At 49.8% G+C, this 14,573-nt stretch overlaps 1 protein-coding gene across 1 annotated transcript; it reads left to right on the top strand.

The window, feature by feature from the left end:
- The first annotated feature begins 3,307 nt into the window (after positions 1-3,307).
- LOC135191811 (keratin-associated protein 5-1-like) lies at positions 3,308-4,662 on the top strand. The gene is made up of 3 exons (XM_064174411.1): positions 3,308-3,473; positions 3,936-4,035; positions 4,323-4,662. Exons 1-3 carry the CDS (start codon positions 3,308-3,310, stop codon positions 4,660-4,662), a joined length of 606 nt encoding a protein of 201 aa, XP_064030481.1.
- Positions 4,663-14,573: the final 9,911 nt, after the last annotated feature.

Below are 14,573 nucleotides of genomic sequence, written 5' to 3'. Positions count from 1 at the left end.
CAGCGGAGGTGCACACTAAGATCAACACTCCTCTTTGTGTGTGAGAGTCAGAAAACCACCTTCCAGCCCCCAGGGAAGAGCTTCTGGGACTGACTCAGCAGGGGAGGTGAAGAAAGCAAAGAAGAAAAAATATTTGTTCTTCTCTTGCCTGAAGCACCTCCTCTCTGTTTTTTCCTACTCTGTCAGTGGGTCATTTTGGTCCCATTTAACACCTTCATAGAGGACACCCTGGCGGGGGATCCGATCCTGCAAACAGCCATGTAGAAGAATCATCCTCTGAGCTCTCTGCAGACACAACATGCATCCAGCTTTCCAGATGCAAGTGCAGACTAGGCAGCACTGAAGCTATGATCATGTTAACTGAGCAGGTCAGTGCAGGCTTTTTGTCTGTACTTCTCTGACCATCCACAGTCCCATCCCTCACAAGCAAAGGACATCTCTGTTCTTCAGGTGCCTTTTTGCCTCCCTGGGTTTCTCCCTCTTCCGTCTCTCTTTATGACACACCCCAGTTTGGTACAAAAACTAAGCTCTGTCTGTCACTCCAGAAGACATCACTGCTAACGAACATTTCTACTCCTTCAGAAAGAACTCAGCTAAAACTTCTTTGCAGGCACCATGCCTGCTTTTGTTAGCATCCAACACAGCTGCTCTCCAACATCATCTTCTTGCTCCAACAGATGGACAGTGCATGACTCTACACTGAGGGACAAGCTCCTTCCTAGGACTGGAGTGGACAGCTGCATTCTGTCAGGAGACTGAGGCACAGAGATTCCATCAAGCAATGAATTGTTATTCTCTGAGATAGTTGAAAAACATGAAAAGCCGAGGAATAGCTTAGGGCATGGGTGGGAATACAGTTGAAGAGAACATCTTACCCACTCTCAGGACTGAGGAGTCTGTTCACATGCTGAGGTTTGGCTGACGCCCAGGTGCACAGTTCAGAAGGATTTTTCTTCCTCAGGCCACTTTGGCTGGGAGATAAACCCACAAGAGTAGTCCTGTCTCACGAAAAGGGGTCCCTTCACAACAGTGTGCTTCAGAGAAGGCTGCAGAGAGAAGGGCAGCACAAAGCAGTCAGACGCAGCTTTTCTGTACTCATTCCCATGGCACAGTTAGTTTCAGCTTAGCAGGTTTGACAGAGTCTGGTATGGTTCATGTGGCATCCTTCAATAATTCCCCCTCAGCTCCTGGCACAGTTTCATTGGACTATTTTGCTCTTTCCCCAAGCCTGAATTCAGGCAAAAAAGTCACACCAGTGCATGCTGTGAATGACATCTGTCTTTGTTGCAGAGGGTGGGAGGACAGACTCAACCTCAGCACAACTTCATCAGACCATTTCTAGAGAAGCTGAGGTCAGACCTATGCACAAACAGTGTGGAGAAGGGAAACACTCCACAGGGAACATACACACAGCCACTCTTTCTGTGTGAAGCTGTATGCTTTGGGTACCAATGTGGGCCCAGCAGAGAGACAGGTGATGCTGTTGTGCAGATTGGCATCCCACACATAGAGGAGCACCTGGAAGCTCTCTACACACAGCCCCGAGGATAGCCTCCATGAGTCTACTCAAGGATTTATCCATCCACAGTGGCATCTGAGCGGCCTGAGTCAGCAGCTGTTCCTGCTCCAGTCCTTGCCGTGCTGAATGACGTCTCACTAAATCTGCAAGTCCCACCAAGTTGCTAGAAAAAAATAGGACTGTGTCTTCCCTTCCCTTTTGCACGTTGCCCAGAGTTCCTGGAAATACTGAGTTGGTTCCTGTCTTCTCCTTCGTCTGCTAGCTTAAGTCATCCTCCAAAACACACTGTGGAAAGTGAAGAAAACCTCTTTGACTTGCTCCAGACAGATCTGCTTCTATCTCCACACTGCTGACCCAGGGAGGCTCTTTAGAGAGATGACAGACTGGTGCTCAGCCCAAGAAAAGGAATCAAGTTGCAATCTTTCCTGTGCCACAGGCTGCCTAAGGCCTGGGCTGGGTTTTTCAGCACTTGCAGATCTTTGCCTGAGCAGCATGGCAGCATCTGGGCTTTTCACAGCCCTCTAAGTCAGAAGGTGTTTGAGCCACCCTCTCAAGCAGGTGTATCTGCAGTAGAACCACTGCCTCCAAATTCCAGGTCACCTTGTCAAAGAGTTATTGGGCACCTGAAAATTTATGTAGTAGGCAAAGGAACATGCTGTCCACTGTCAGGCAACAGAAAGGTGCTGGGAGGTTACAGTATCTTATGTATCATGACAATCTTAAACCATATCATTCCCCATCAAGATGGGCCTCCATGATGATTTTGTCTGCTTAGGCATGAGGTCTGCATCCTCAGAGTGGAGAAGGCCCACTTCAAGCCCACTTGTATCCACTCTGTCTATAGATACTGACTAGATGGAAGTAGGGCCAGGCACAGGCAACATCTCCTCAGGGACTGGTGGGACCCAGGACTCTCATCCCAAAGGCCTCTTTATAGCTTTCAAGCTCAGATCATCAACACTGTAACTCTGCTTTGTACATTTCATTCTTGAGGTACAAAGTTACTTTCTTTTGAGCCCCAAAATGTACTTCTACAAGTGTCTGGATCAAGTACTCATTCAATCTCCAGGACCTTACTTCAACAGCAAAGGTTCAGTGTTTGCGGTTAAGGATGATATGTACAACAAGCTCTCTGTCTCAAAACCAGTCACAACAAGGAATACTTGAAGAGACTGGTAACCTCGAGTTCCCTTTCACATGGTGAGGTAGAACTTTAGCTAACTTCTTGAGATTAAGCTCTAGCATAAGAGGAGACTATGAAATTGGAGGATTGTGTATCTGAGCATGTTTACAAAGCAGTCAAACAAGACTAGCAACGTGCCAAGTGAGTGGTTTTCTAACACTGCTGTTTCCTTGGTTATCACAGAATCACAGGATGTTAGGGATTGAAAGGGACCTCGAAAGCTCATCCAGCCCAACGGCCCTGCCAGAGCAGGATCACCTAGAGTAAGTCACACATCAATGCATCCAGGTGGTTTTGAACGGCTCCAGAGAAGGAGACTCCACAACCACTCTGGGCAGCCTGCTGTTTTGTCATCCTCGCAGTGAAAAGGTTTTTCCTTATAGTCACATGGAACCTCCTCTGCCCCGGCCTGCACCATTGCCCCTTGTCCTATCACTACGCATCACTGAGAAGAGCCTGGCTCCATCCTGGCTCCATCCGTCTGACACTGCCCTTCACAACACATGGGTGCGAGTGGCAGGAGAGGTCTTAGGTGTGGTGGGCAATCCCTACAGCTGTGTCGGGGAGGGGTGACCTCTTGGGTCTGCAGAGCTTTGGTGGGCCTGATGCTGATGCTGGAGACGACACCACAGCATCCTCATGTTGGCAGCATCCTCAGCTGTAGTGAAGTGCCCATCAGCTCTGGGGGCTTTGACCTCTCCTGCATTACCAACCGCTACTGCTGCAGACCCCTACTTACCTCTACATCTCATGCCAAGCACCATTCCTTACGTCAGTGTGAACCTGTTGATAGGTGCAGCACAGTAGCAGTCCCCCTGTTACGACCTACACATGCCTCCATGAGGGGCACACAAGCACAGACACACATCTGCTCATGCAGGCCTGCATGCAACCATGCAACAAGCCTTGGGCAGCTGGACGAGGAACACGAGAGCGGTGCCCATTTCCTGGCCACAAGCAAGCCCTCAGGCATGACCCAGACACACATCACCTGCCTGCATGCAATGCCACCAGCGCTGCAGCTGAGTCTTCTGCCTACAGTGACGCGCGTCTGCCCTGCACAGCCCTGGGGGTCCCACCTGAGCACTGAGAGCAGACTTGCTAATGGAAAGAATGTGGCAGAAGGCAGGAAATGAAGCAGCAGCAGAGCAGGAAAGCAGGACACAGCCTGCCCCATCAGCTGGGACGGTTTGCATTTGTCATGAGCTGCTCAGAGAATTCCTCCTTCCACAGAGCTGCCTCTGCGCCTGAGGCACTGCAGCACTGCTATAAAAGGCAGCCCAGCTCTCTGCGCTCTCATCCGTTCTCTCGCCTCTTTCTCCTCGACAACCAGGTGAGTCTGAAGCCTGTGCCGCTCCTCCTCCAACATCAGGTCTCTCCTTGATGGAATCTCATCTGATGGGGGCTCTGCTAGCAGTGGGCTGGGAGCTGCTTGTCCTGGGAGCAAGGAAGGGAGGGAAGGTCCTCATCAGAGAGAGGTTGGGATGTCTCTGAGGTGTCTCATGGGCTCTGAGGAGAGCAGGTTATGCTGGTGCAGGAGGGAACCTGTCTCCGCTGTGCTTGGCGCAGCGCTGCTTGCGAGGGTTCCCCATGCTGAGCTTCCATGGCCCTCTCTCACAGGTGCGCCTTCAGACCCAAAACCATGTCCTGCCCTGAGAAGTGCCAAAGCTGCAGGCCCTGTGAGCCCTGCTGCCAGCCCTGTGGCCCAACCCCACTGGCCAGCAGCTGCAATGAGCCCTGCTGCAGGCAGTGCCAGAGCTCCACCGTTGTCATCCAGCCCTCCCCTGTGGTGGTGACCCTGCCCGGACCCATCCTCAGCTCCTTCCCACAGAACACTGCCATAGGCTCCTCCACCTCTGCTGCTGTTGGCAGCATCCTCAGCTGTGATGGAGTGCCCATCAGCTCCGGGGGCTTTGACCTCTCCTGCATTACCAACCGCTACTGCTGCAGGCCCTGCTAGAGCTGCTGGCAAAGCCGTGGCAAGAGCTTCCAATACCTCAGACCATGACGCTGGACCATTGGATTGAGCTTTGGACCACTGTGTTTGGATTTCTTCTCCATCCCTGACTCCTCCTGCAAAGGCTGGCAGGCAGTGGTCAGCCTGTGCTGTCTGCAAGTGTGGCCAATGTCTACATCTGCTTCTTCCACTCTCCTCTCTCTCCCTTCACTTTGCTGTTGCTCTCTCCCAGTGCCAGCCTGCAGGGACCTGTTTGTCTCCCTTCCTCAGCAGGGCAGGCAGGGGGGCACCCTGCACCAGTCCCACCCCAACACCATCTAAGTGGCTGCCCCCGGTGCACCTCCTTTTCTTCTCTGGGCCCATTAAAGTTGTGCTGCATCCAAGCTTTGGCCTCTGAGTCCTCCTTCTTTCTCTGGTGTCCCTTCCATTGTGCTCAGAGGAAAAGCTGGTCTTGGAGAGGGTTCTGTTGGGTGCAAAGGAGGATCCTTTTTTGTTTGCAGAGTTAGAAAAGGTAGGATTCAGTGCACTGCGTTGCCCTTGTTGTGTTCTTTGTTGGAGCTGAGCAAGACATTCCTGGCTACTCCAGAGACAATGGCCATCAGTCTTGCAGCCTTGTTAACCACTCTTCCCAGATGAGCCGTGAGCATTGGTCCTTGGAGCATGTTGTTTGGATGGGGAATCTAACTACTGCTGCTCTTGGTTGCTGAGGTAATGACTGCAGCTGGTCAATAGATGAGGTCAGCATTCCCTGTGGCTGTTGCAGAATGGATCTCCTCTAACTCTGGGTGAATGTCTACTGAGTGGGGAAGTTCAAATCGATGATGTCTCTAAAGCATGTTTGCAGTGGGGATGCTGAGGCAATAGTTGCGCAGTCACATCTCCCTCTTCACTTCCCTTCCGTTTACCCCATCAGAGTTCATGGGCAGCACCACATGCACAGAGCAGATGAAAGAGCAACCTCGTACTGTCCTTGAGTCAGAGCCCAGATGCTCTCCATAGGTCATTCACCAGTGAGACTTGTATCCGGTACAAAATACAGTTTCCAGTGCCTTTGAACCCCACAGCTCCATGGGCCACTCGAGCTGCAGAAGAGCACCAAGTACCCAAAGGTCCATGGCTGCTCTGTGACACTTTGTCTTCCCCAAGACTGAGGCAGCAGTTCTGGGCCTCTCAAGCTGCTCCATCATCAGATACCAGCTCTCCTCTCAAATGTCTTTTTGCAAGAGCAGCTACTTAACATTTTGCCTAAGGAATCTTCTAATTATTAAACCAAATTTCATCTGCAGACTGCAAAGAGTCACCTCCATGGTCACCCACTTTGAGCCTGCTCTGAATGTGCAATCCAAAAACCAATCATTTTGAATTTAAGGCTGCCCTAAAAATAGGAAAGTCTGATGCAGTTCTCTCTAGTTCAGCTAGCCCTAACCTGCTGCTCTTGACAGGTTAAAGAAGATAATGAGAAGATTTTCTGAAACTGGTCTTTGGGGCTCTGAGCCCTGCTGCTCTCCCTTGTGGGATTTCATTCTTTCCAATGTCTGCAATCTCCCACACCTCATGAAGCTGTTGCATCTCATCTGCTTTACCTCCTTATGCAGTCTTGGGATGATGAGTCGTTCACATGCTGAGGTTTGGCTGCTGCCCAGATGTACAGCTCTGAAGGGATTTTGCTTCCTCAGGCCATTTTGGCTCGAAGATTAAACCCACAGGAGCAGTAATGTCTCACAAGAGGGGGTCCGTTCTGCAACAGTGTGCTTCCGAGGAAAGGCAAATCTGTCAGCCAATGAATCAAGGTCAGAATGAGGTCTCACAACAATAACAAAGGTTTAGTCATCACCAGATAGCTTCATTGATCTGAGTAAACACAGTCCACTCTCACAAGACCCCCTCTTTCCCTACAGAGATGGAAGGGAAGGTAATACAAAGAGCCCCTCTGCATTGAGATAAAGAGTGGAGTTAGCTGAAGAGTTTTACTAGAAGTGATACAATGCACAATTAGCTTAAGCTGTTTGCAGGAAAGTGTAGCAAAATGGAGAGGCAGCAGCAGAAGCCATCAACAAAACTCTTTCCCCTCACCCAAGCACACACAGCCAGCCTGGTGGAAAACAACATTCCCAAATAAAAGGGCTCTGGAAGCGGAAATCGTAACAGGAAGCCTCTTCATGTTACAAGCTGAACTTCAAGCCCTATAGTATCATAGAATCAAGCAGGTTGGAAGAGACCTCCAAGATCATCCAGTCCAACCTATCCCCCAGCCCTATCCAGTCAACTAGACCATGGCACCAGATGCCTCATCCAGGCTTTTCTTTCTAGTACTTTGCTCTGCAGCATTTGCATTTTGAAGCTGGCATGACAGCATCATGGTACTGAATATCAGCAGCAGATTCATCTCAACCATGACATTCTTCACCTCTTGTTCTATTACATCTGCATCGTGCCCAGCACCAATTAACATCACACAACACACAGCATAGAGTCACTGCCCACTCTGACTCAAAATGAGATCGCTCATTTTGTACAGAGTATACAGAAGCCTTCTCTCTGCAGATGCTCTGGAGCTCCACCGTGTTCCAGTATGGTCTGGATCAGTCCGTAACCAGTCCAAATTGTGGGGCTGTATTTCCACCCCTGGGGCACCTGATTCCAGTGACTCCTTTGTGATGGTTTGGGTGTTGCCCCCCCCCTCCCCCCCCCCCCCCCCCCCCTTTGGAAATCACCCAGACTAGACTCCGTCGGCTCTGGAAATATGAATGAAGCTTATATTTACAGCTAGTACAGTGTACAAGCAGATATTTACGGTATATACAGTTACAGACAGAAATATACAAGGTAAAAGGTAATACAGAAACACAACTCCCCTCCCAGAAAACTGAGTCCCTGAGAGGGGCTCTCAACCACCCCTTCGCCTTCCCCCTACCCCTCTCAACTTTACCCAGTCCCAGGGAAGAATGGAGGTTCAGCCAGGGGGTTAGGAAGCAAAGTGGATTAGCCAAAGGAAAAAAAGAAAAACAGAGGGTGAGGTTAGAGAGTAAGATGCAGCTGAGCCAGCAGCCCAAGTGAGAGTGGTTATCTGTGTTTTCATTTCTTGTTCCTATACATCTCAGCAAGCCTATTAGTGAAGTAGACAGCACCATTGTTTTCCTGTAATCTAATCCTTCTCACCAAAACATTCTAGCTAGGCTCAAACTAGCACACTCCTTCCACCCCTCCAAGGGAAAGCAAACTGTGATGTGTATTCCCATGCTTTGCTTCTAACACACTCAGCTGTTGGGGGCCCCTGTCATGCCAGAAACACAGATGGGTTTCACCTTTTGTAGTTTGATGGCATCAGAGTGCAGTGTGTCCCTATATCTACTAAAGTCTTATACTCAGGGTTCAGCTTGCCAAGCCGTCGGTTCTGTATAGGCCAATAAACCCAGCTGTCCCTCTCCTCCACCTAGTTGGACTCAGGTTCCTTCTAGTTCTGACTGGAATCACTTGCACCTTATGAAGATTCTTTGGGAATCCCTTCTGGAGGATCATCTCGTCTGCTCTTTTTGGGTGACTTTCCACTACAAACTGAGGTGTTATTCTTTGGGGGAGAATTCCTTTGTACTTCACAGATTCGTGCTGCCAGGACTGGAGTGTGTTTTCCATCCCACTTCCTCATGTCCTCCCCATGATCACTCAAGTAAAACCACAGGGTTGTATAGGGTTAACACTCCAGGGGGAGTAACCCTGAACCTGACCTGAGGGGTCTTGACCCCTCCCCAGGGCTAGGTCACACCACCAGGTGATGGTTAGCCCACTCCCCCCCACTTCCTGTCCTATAAAGGAGAGGGGCTTCCTGTTCCTCTCTCCCTCTCTCCCTCTCTCCCTCTCTCCCTCTCTCCCTCTCTCCCTCTCTCCCTCTCTCTCTTTCTCTCTTTCTCTCTTTCTCTCTTTCTCTCTCTCTCTCTCGCCACACACCACACTCTACACACCTCTGCCTGCATACCAGCATACCATGAGGCAGCCAAAGCCACCATCACACAGCTCGGGTTGTATTTATACTTTTTTGTATTTTGCTACTATCCCTTCCCTAGCCTTTGTAAACTTCCCTACCTCCAATGCCTAAGTTATTGTTAAAGTTTTTCCTTTTAACTTCCAAGTCGAGTGAGATTGATTTCTTCGGGTGTGCTTACCTCTCTCTCTCCCTATCTCTAATCCCTTCCTTTGGGAAAGAAGGGGGAAGAGGGGAGGGCACCCTACAAATTGTTATTTGGTCTATCAAATTTATTAGAGTCTCTGGGAACTTGCATTAGAACCCAAGACAAGGGTGCACCATGGTATCTCCCAGATTCTCTCCCTTGAACAGGGAAATGCCTGCTCCTAGTGGGTGAGACATGGGACCGTGTAAGTGGGGACTAGAACAGGTTCTCCTCAGTTCTCTCGACCTCCCAGGACAGTTCCTTCACAGCCATAATGCAGGCCTGTACAGAGGAAGAGAGACCTCCCTTGCCTTGCTGGGGCTTGCCACTCATTTCATCCACTGTTTGTCCCTGGCTTTCTTCCAAGGCCAGAGATAAAGACCAAGTGACCACCCCTGGCTATTCATCCTGTTCCCACGATGGCTTCATCCTTTGCCAGAGGAGGTGCTTTCCTCAAGTGTTTCTTTTTCCATAGAGGGGCAGCTGATTCTGGCACAGGCTGGTTCTCCGGTGAAGCTGCCATGTCATGTCTTTCTGTAGGCCCAGAGACCTTCTCTTGCCCCTGAGCACTCTCGACAGTGATGAGAAGGACTTGATAGGTATCTGCTGTGCCCAAACACATCACAGTGATTTCTGTTTCTCAGGAACTTTCAGGCTGACAATAGACTTCTTCCAAACCAGCTGGTCAGGATTTTGCACTTGCTCAGGGGAGAAATTCCAGAGCACCAGAGCTGACTACTGGCTCAGGCACCTGCCCATCCACTCCCACACGCTGCCACTCGATTCTCCAGCATCAGGGCATATCTTTCAGTGGTATCCTTGGGAGCGTCATGTGTTGCTCTGGACAAAACTTGGCCCAGCAACAGCACAGCAACAGCACAGCTCTAAGCCATTCCCCCTGAGGTGACAAACAGCACCAGAGGGAGCACATACAGGACTCCAGCACATCGACTGCAGCCACCCTTAGTCAGTGCTACATAATCATAGCAAATATATAACAGGTTGAGAATGTGTTTTAAACTCTTAACAAGCTTCAAGACTTAAATGAATTCTCTTGATATCTCACTCCTTGTTATCTCAAGCCTTTTGTCTCCTGCCAAAATGAATTATCTTAAGACAGGTGCTTTCAAACACCACTCTGTGTGCCAGCTATGGACTGTGCTGGTGACGTGGATTAGGAACTTCCCCCCCCCTCCCCCCCCCCCCCCAGTATTTGAAGTTTACCAGACTAGCTCAGATGGCTTGGAAGTAAGATGAGGCTATATTTACAGCATGGCAAAATTTACAAGTACATGTATGTAACATTTGCAATTATTTACAATTACATACAAATTAGAAAGAATACAGAAATCCAAACTCCTTCCTGGACAAAAAAACTGCTCAGAAGGGCTCAAAGCTACTTTCTTTTTTCTCCCTCTCTATCTCAGAGAGGAAAAAACCCCAAAAGCCAGCAAAGCTCATGGGTTAGTTGTTAGCTGAGACCAGAGGTGCAATATTGGAGTAGAATGGAGCTAAGAGGAAGTGATTAGAGTAGAATGAGCAAGATTGTTTACATTTTAGCTTTTTATCCCTTGCAGCAGACCAATGAATGATACGGGCCTCATCATTATTTTCTTTTCACAGCCAATGATCTAATTTCTCTCATTAAAATATTCCAATTAGCCTCAAACCAGCGCAGCTGGCTTAACACAGCCCTCTCTAACCAGCTCCCCTCTACCCCCACACAGACAGGAGGGTAAGTAACATACAGAAACCATCTGGGTTGCGATGAAGAGTTGAGCTAAAGAGTTTTACTGGAAATGATGCAAAGCACAGTTACCTTGGGCTGTTTGCAGAAACGTGCAGCAAAAAGCAGAAGCCATCAATAAAATGACTCCCCACACTGTGGTGGAGGGGCAGTAGCCCCAAAACTGAGGCATTTCTATGCCTCTACATGCCCAGGCATGTTCTTCTGCCAGGACCCACGAGGCAGCAAACAAATTGTGTAACACACACACGCCCAGCCCATGTGCCCCTGGTGTCTGCTCAGGTAATCTTCTATTGGGAGGGTCCAGGCATGTCTCTACTGCCTATTGGGGCAAGGTTTGGCTTATGGCCAGCCTAATTGGTCACTTTAGATGTCCAACGAGCCACGAATCTCGCCCCAGAGCCTATAAAGAGGGGTGCATAGCAGCACCACGTGGTCAGTCAGTCCAGTTCAGTCCGATCAGACGATCCAGACTGTTTACCAGTTCAGAGCTTAGAGCATATAGACTCAGCTCTGATCCACAGCAGCACCCTGCTGCCCTGACCCACTTGCATTGGCCTAGACACAGGATCAGGCCTTGCTCACCTGCAAGCACTGCAGAGGCTTAGACCTCATGCATTGATCTCAAGGTGCAGCCAAGCTATCTGCAAGCCCTCTGAGAAGCAGAGCATATTCATGCCTGCACCATACATATATGGGGAGCTGAGACCCCCTGCCTAAAGCCTAGAACTATCTTGATTCAGCTATGGAGTTAAATCTCCCTGCAGCACGGCATAGATATTGCTTGCCAGCTATTCTGTAATTCTGGAAAGACCCAGAGCCAGCAGACCCCTCTCCAGATGGTCTGCAAACCTGCAAACGCAGCCTGCTAGCTGCCCGACTGTGCCAGAAGCTACACGGGCAAATCCTTCTCTTGCATCGGGAAAACCTGCCAGCTGACCATCCCTGGACACGCACAGCATCCAGAAGCTGCAGCACCGAGACAGAGATCACCCCAGGAGTGAAGGTTAGAGAAAACTCAATTTACCCCAGAGACTGGGAAAGCTTTATCATCCCTTGCAAGCCGGGACAAATCCCCAGCTCCATTAAGTCCCCAGAGACTGAGGCACATGCTGAGGCAGATTCCCGGAAGGGTGATTAATGATTAATACTTAAGAACAGCACACATACGTAAGCTTCAATTCTCTTGTAATATAAGTTGTCTCTATCTAAAGAGTACACACAGTTTCAGCCCTTGCTGGGCCAACACTAGAGTTGTTAAGAGGCATTAAGCCTAAGAAAATATTTCTCTCTGTCAATAATTGTTGATAATGTGATATTTCCACTTAATAATCAACCCCTGTAAATATCCCAAGCTATTTTCATAAACTTGCAAACGAACCCTGGATTTCATAGTGGCTGGGGGTGGTGTAAATTTGTAAATATTAATTTTAATAAATAATTTTATAAAAAATCAAAACCGCCTCAGATTAATTTCTCACCTCCCCCTAACAGAGGAGGAACAGAGAAATCCCCTCCACGACACACGCCCAAGTGTGCAGAATCCAACCCAGCAGAAAAGATCAACATCACAACCTGGGAACAGGAAGCCTCTTATGTTACAATCTGAACGTCAAGACCCATGATCCTTTGCTCCAGTGTCGTAGTTTGAGGGGTCCCGGGGTCTCCTAAGAAAACTACAGAGACTAAGACCCATCCCAGGGGACGAATCTGGGCATCCCAGGATGTTGTAATGTTGTTATTCCGTTCCATTTTCCAGTATCACAGCTCATAACGGCAGTGCCTGGCTGATGTTGCTCTCCTTCCCCCCCTGCCTCCTCTGCCTTCACCTCTTTTTCCACGCAGAAGCAGCTTTTCTTCTTGTCTCATGGTTTGTGTGGGGAGATGGCTACTGGCTGGCAGAGAATTTTGAGCTGTGTGATGCGACCTGCTGAGGCCTTGTAGGTCTAATACTGGGGTGGGGAAGCAGTTGTGACCTACTGTCAGGCCTGCTGAAGGTGGAATGGGAGGATTCTAGATGGATTTAGTCCGACAGACTTGGCTTAGCTTGTAGATGGTTCTACCTGGTTTCCTGATTTCTACTTGGTTCCGCCTGATTCTACCTGGTTGCCTTTTGCATATATGCACTAGTAAATAGAATCTCTCTAAACTTCCAATCAGTCTGCAGTATTTTCATTCTCACTCTCTAAAAGAGTAAGAGTCACCTTTGCTGTCCAGTTCTGGGTAGCTCCTGGCCTGAAACGGTGCCATCCAGGCAGCACTTTCCTTTGGTAGCTGGCATGGCAGCAGCATGCTACTGACTATCAGCAGCAGATTTAACTCAACCCATGACATTCATGAGCTGAATCTGGGAAGCTGACCCCAATGTCAGGGTGCAAACATGTATCATTGGTGGCTCTAGGGGCAGATACAGGCACAGATGTGTTAGAGCTGGAGAGGGAAGTGATGCTGGGGCCAAGCATCACAAATTAAGCTTCACAGTTTCTCCCCCATGAAAGAGGTGTAGGTTCTGGTTGAAGCTTCCCTGTAGCACACACCTGGCAATGATCTCAGGAAGCTAAACAAGCTGAAAAAGGCAGCCCTCAGCTGCGTTATGTCTAAAATGGGTCTGTTCATATATCCTACATCTCACAGCAGAGCAACATCTGAACCTTGGTCCCTTTAGGCAAGCTGGTGCAAGGTTCATAGAATCATAGAATCAAGCAGGTTGGAAGACACCTCCAAGCTCATCCAGTCCAATCTAGCACCCAGCCTTATCCAATCAACCAGACCACAGCACTAAGTGCCCCATCCAGTCTTTTTCTGAGCACCTCCAGGGACGTTGTGTCTTCTCCCTCACTCACCACACAATGCTGAGAGATATTGACAAGAACATGAGGATCCTGGGTCCCACCTCATTCACCAGCAGCTCTGCAGAGATCCACACAGGGCAAGGCCTGCATAGAAGGATGGGGTTTCTTTGGCTTTCTCTCTGGACATAAAGCAAGAAATTGAAGGCACAGGAGACAGAGGCTGCATTGCAGTTATCTGAGCACCTTTCTGACAGGCCAAACCAGGGTCACAAAAGCACAAACAGAAACACTTCTACTTATGCAGCCCTGCGTGGAACTATGCAACAAGCTTTGGGCAGCTGAATAAGAAATACAAGAGCAGTGCCCATTTCCTGACAATGTGGCCTTCCCCCTACCCCGCTCAACTGTACCCAGTCCCAGGGAAGAATGGAGGTTCGGACAGGGGGTTAGGAAGCAAAGTGGATTAGCCAAAGGAAAAAAAAAAAAAAACCAGAGGGTGAGGTTAGAGAGTAAGATGCAGCTGAGCCAGCAGCCCAAGTGAGAGTGGTTATCTGTGTTTTCATTTCTTGTTCCTATATATCTCAGCAAGCCTATTAGTGAAGTAGACAGCACCATTGTTTTCCTTTCACAGCCTGTAATCTAATCCTTCTCACCAAAACATTATGCCGGAGCTGCGCCAGCAGCAGAACCTCCACGCCCACTTGGCTGCTCCTCACCGCAGCGATGCCACTTCCGGAGGCGATCGCCCGGCGGAAGCACCTCGGGGCCTGGCGTGACCACAGGGAGGAGCAGCAGCACCCCCTGGGGGCCTGCCCGGGGCTGTCCGCCCGTCCCCGCCCCACCCGGTGGTTCGTGGACGGCCTCAGGCCTGGTTCCTCTCCCCGTGTGGTCCAGGGCGCAGTAATACACCCCCGCGTCCCCGCGCCGCGGCCGGTCGAGCCGCAGGGTGCTGAACAGGCGGTTTGCCGCCACCGACAGCCGCCCCGCCGGGGACTGCATCTCCTGGGTCTCTTTAAAGGTTTGGATGAGGTAGGTGGGAACTTGGCCCGGCAGGTGTCGATACCAGACGATAAAGTCGAACAACTTTATCTTGGGGTGTGCGCAGCCAAGGGTGATGCCCGTGTCCTCGGTGGTCTCTACCGACGGCTCCTGCTGCACCTGGGCTCTGCCCACAGCTGCTGTTCAGGAAAAAAGATAAATCCCCCTCAA

This window comes from Pogoniulus pusillus, chromosome 40, assembly GCF_015220805.1.
Source record: "Pogoniulus pusillus isolate bPogPus1 chromosome 40, bPogPus1.pri, whole genome shotgun sequence".
Classification (NCBI taxonomy): domain Eukaryota; kingdom Metazoa; phylum Chordata; class Aves; order Piciformes; family Lybiidae; genus Pogoniulus; species Pogoniulus pusillus.
This window is presented reverse-complemented; position numbering and strand designations above follow the sequence as displayed.

Excerpts from the sequence above, each read along its gene's own strand:
- LOC135191811 (XM_064174411.1), top strand. The coding sequence starts at position 3,308 with ATGCTGATGCTGGAGACGACACCACAGCATCCTCATGTTGGCAGCATC. Across the intron at positions 3,474-3,935 it reads TGCCAAGCACCATTCCTTAC|AGCTGCCTCTGCGCCTGAGG; the intron begins GTCAGTGTGAAC and ends CTCCTTCCACAG. Across the intron at positions 4,036-4,322 it reads TCTTTCTCCTCGACAACCAG|GTGCGCCTTCAGACCCAAAA; the intron begins GTGAGTCTGAAG and ends CCTCTCTCACAG.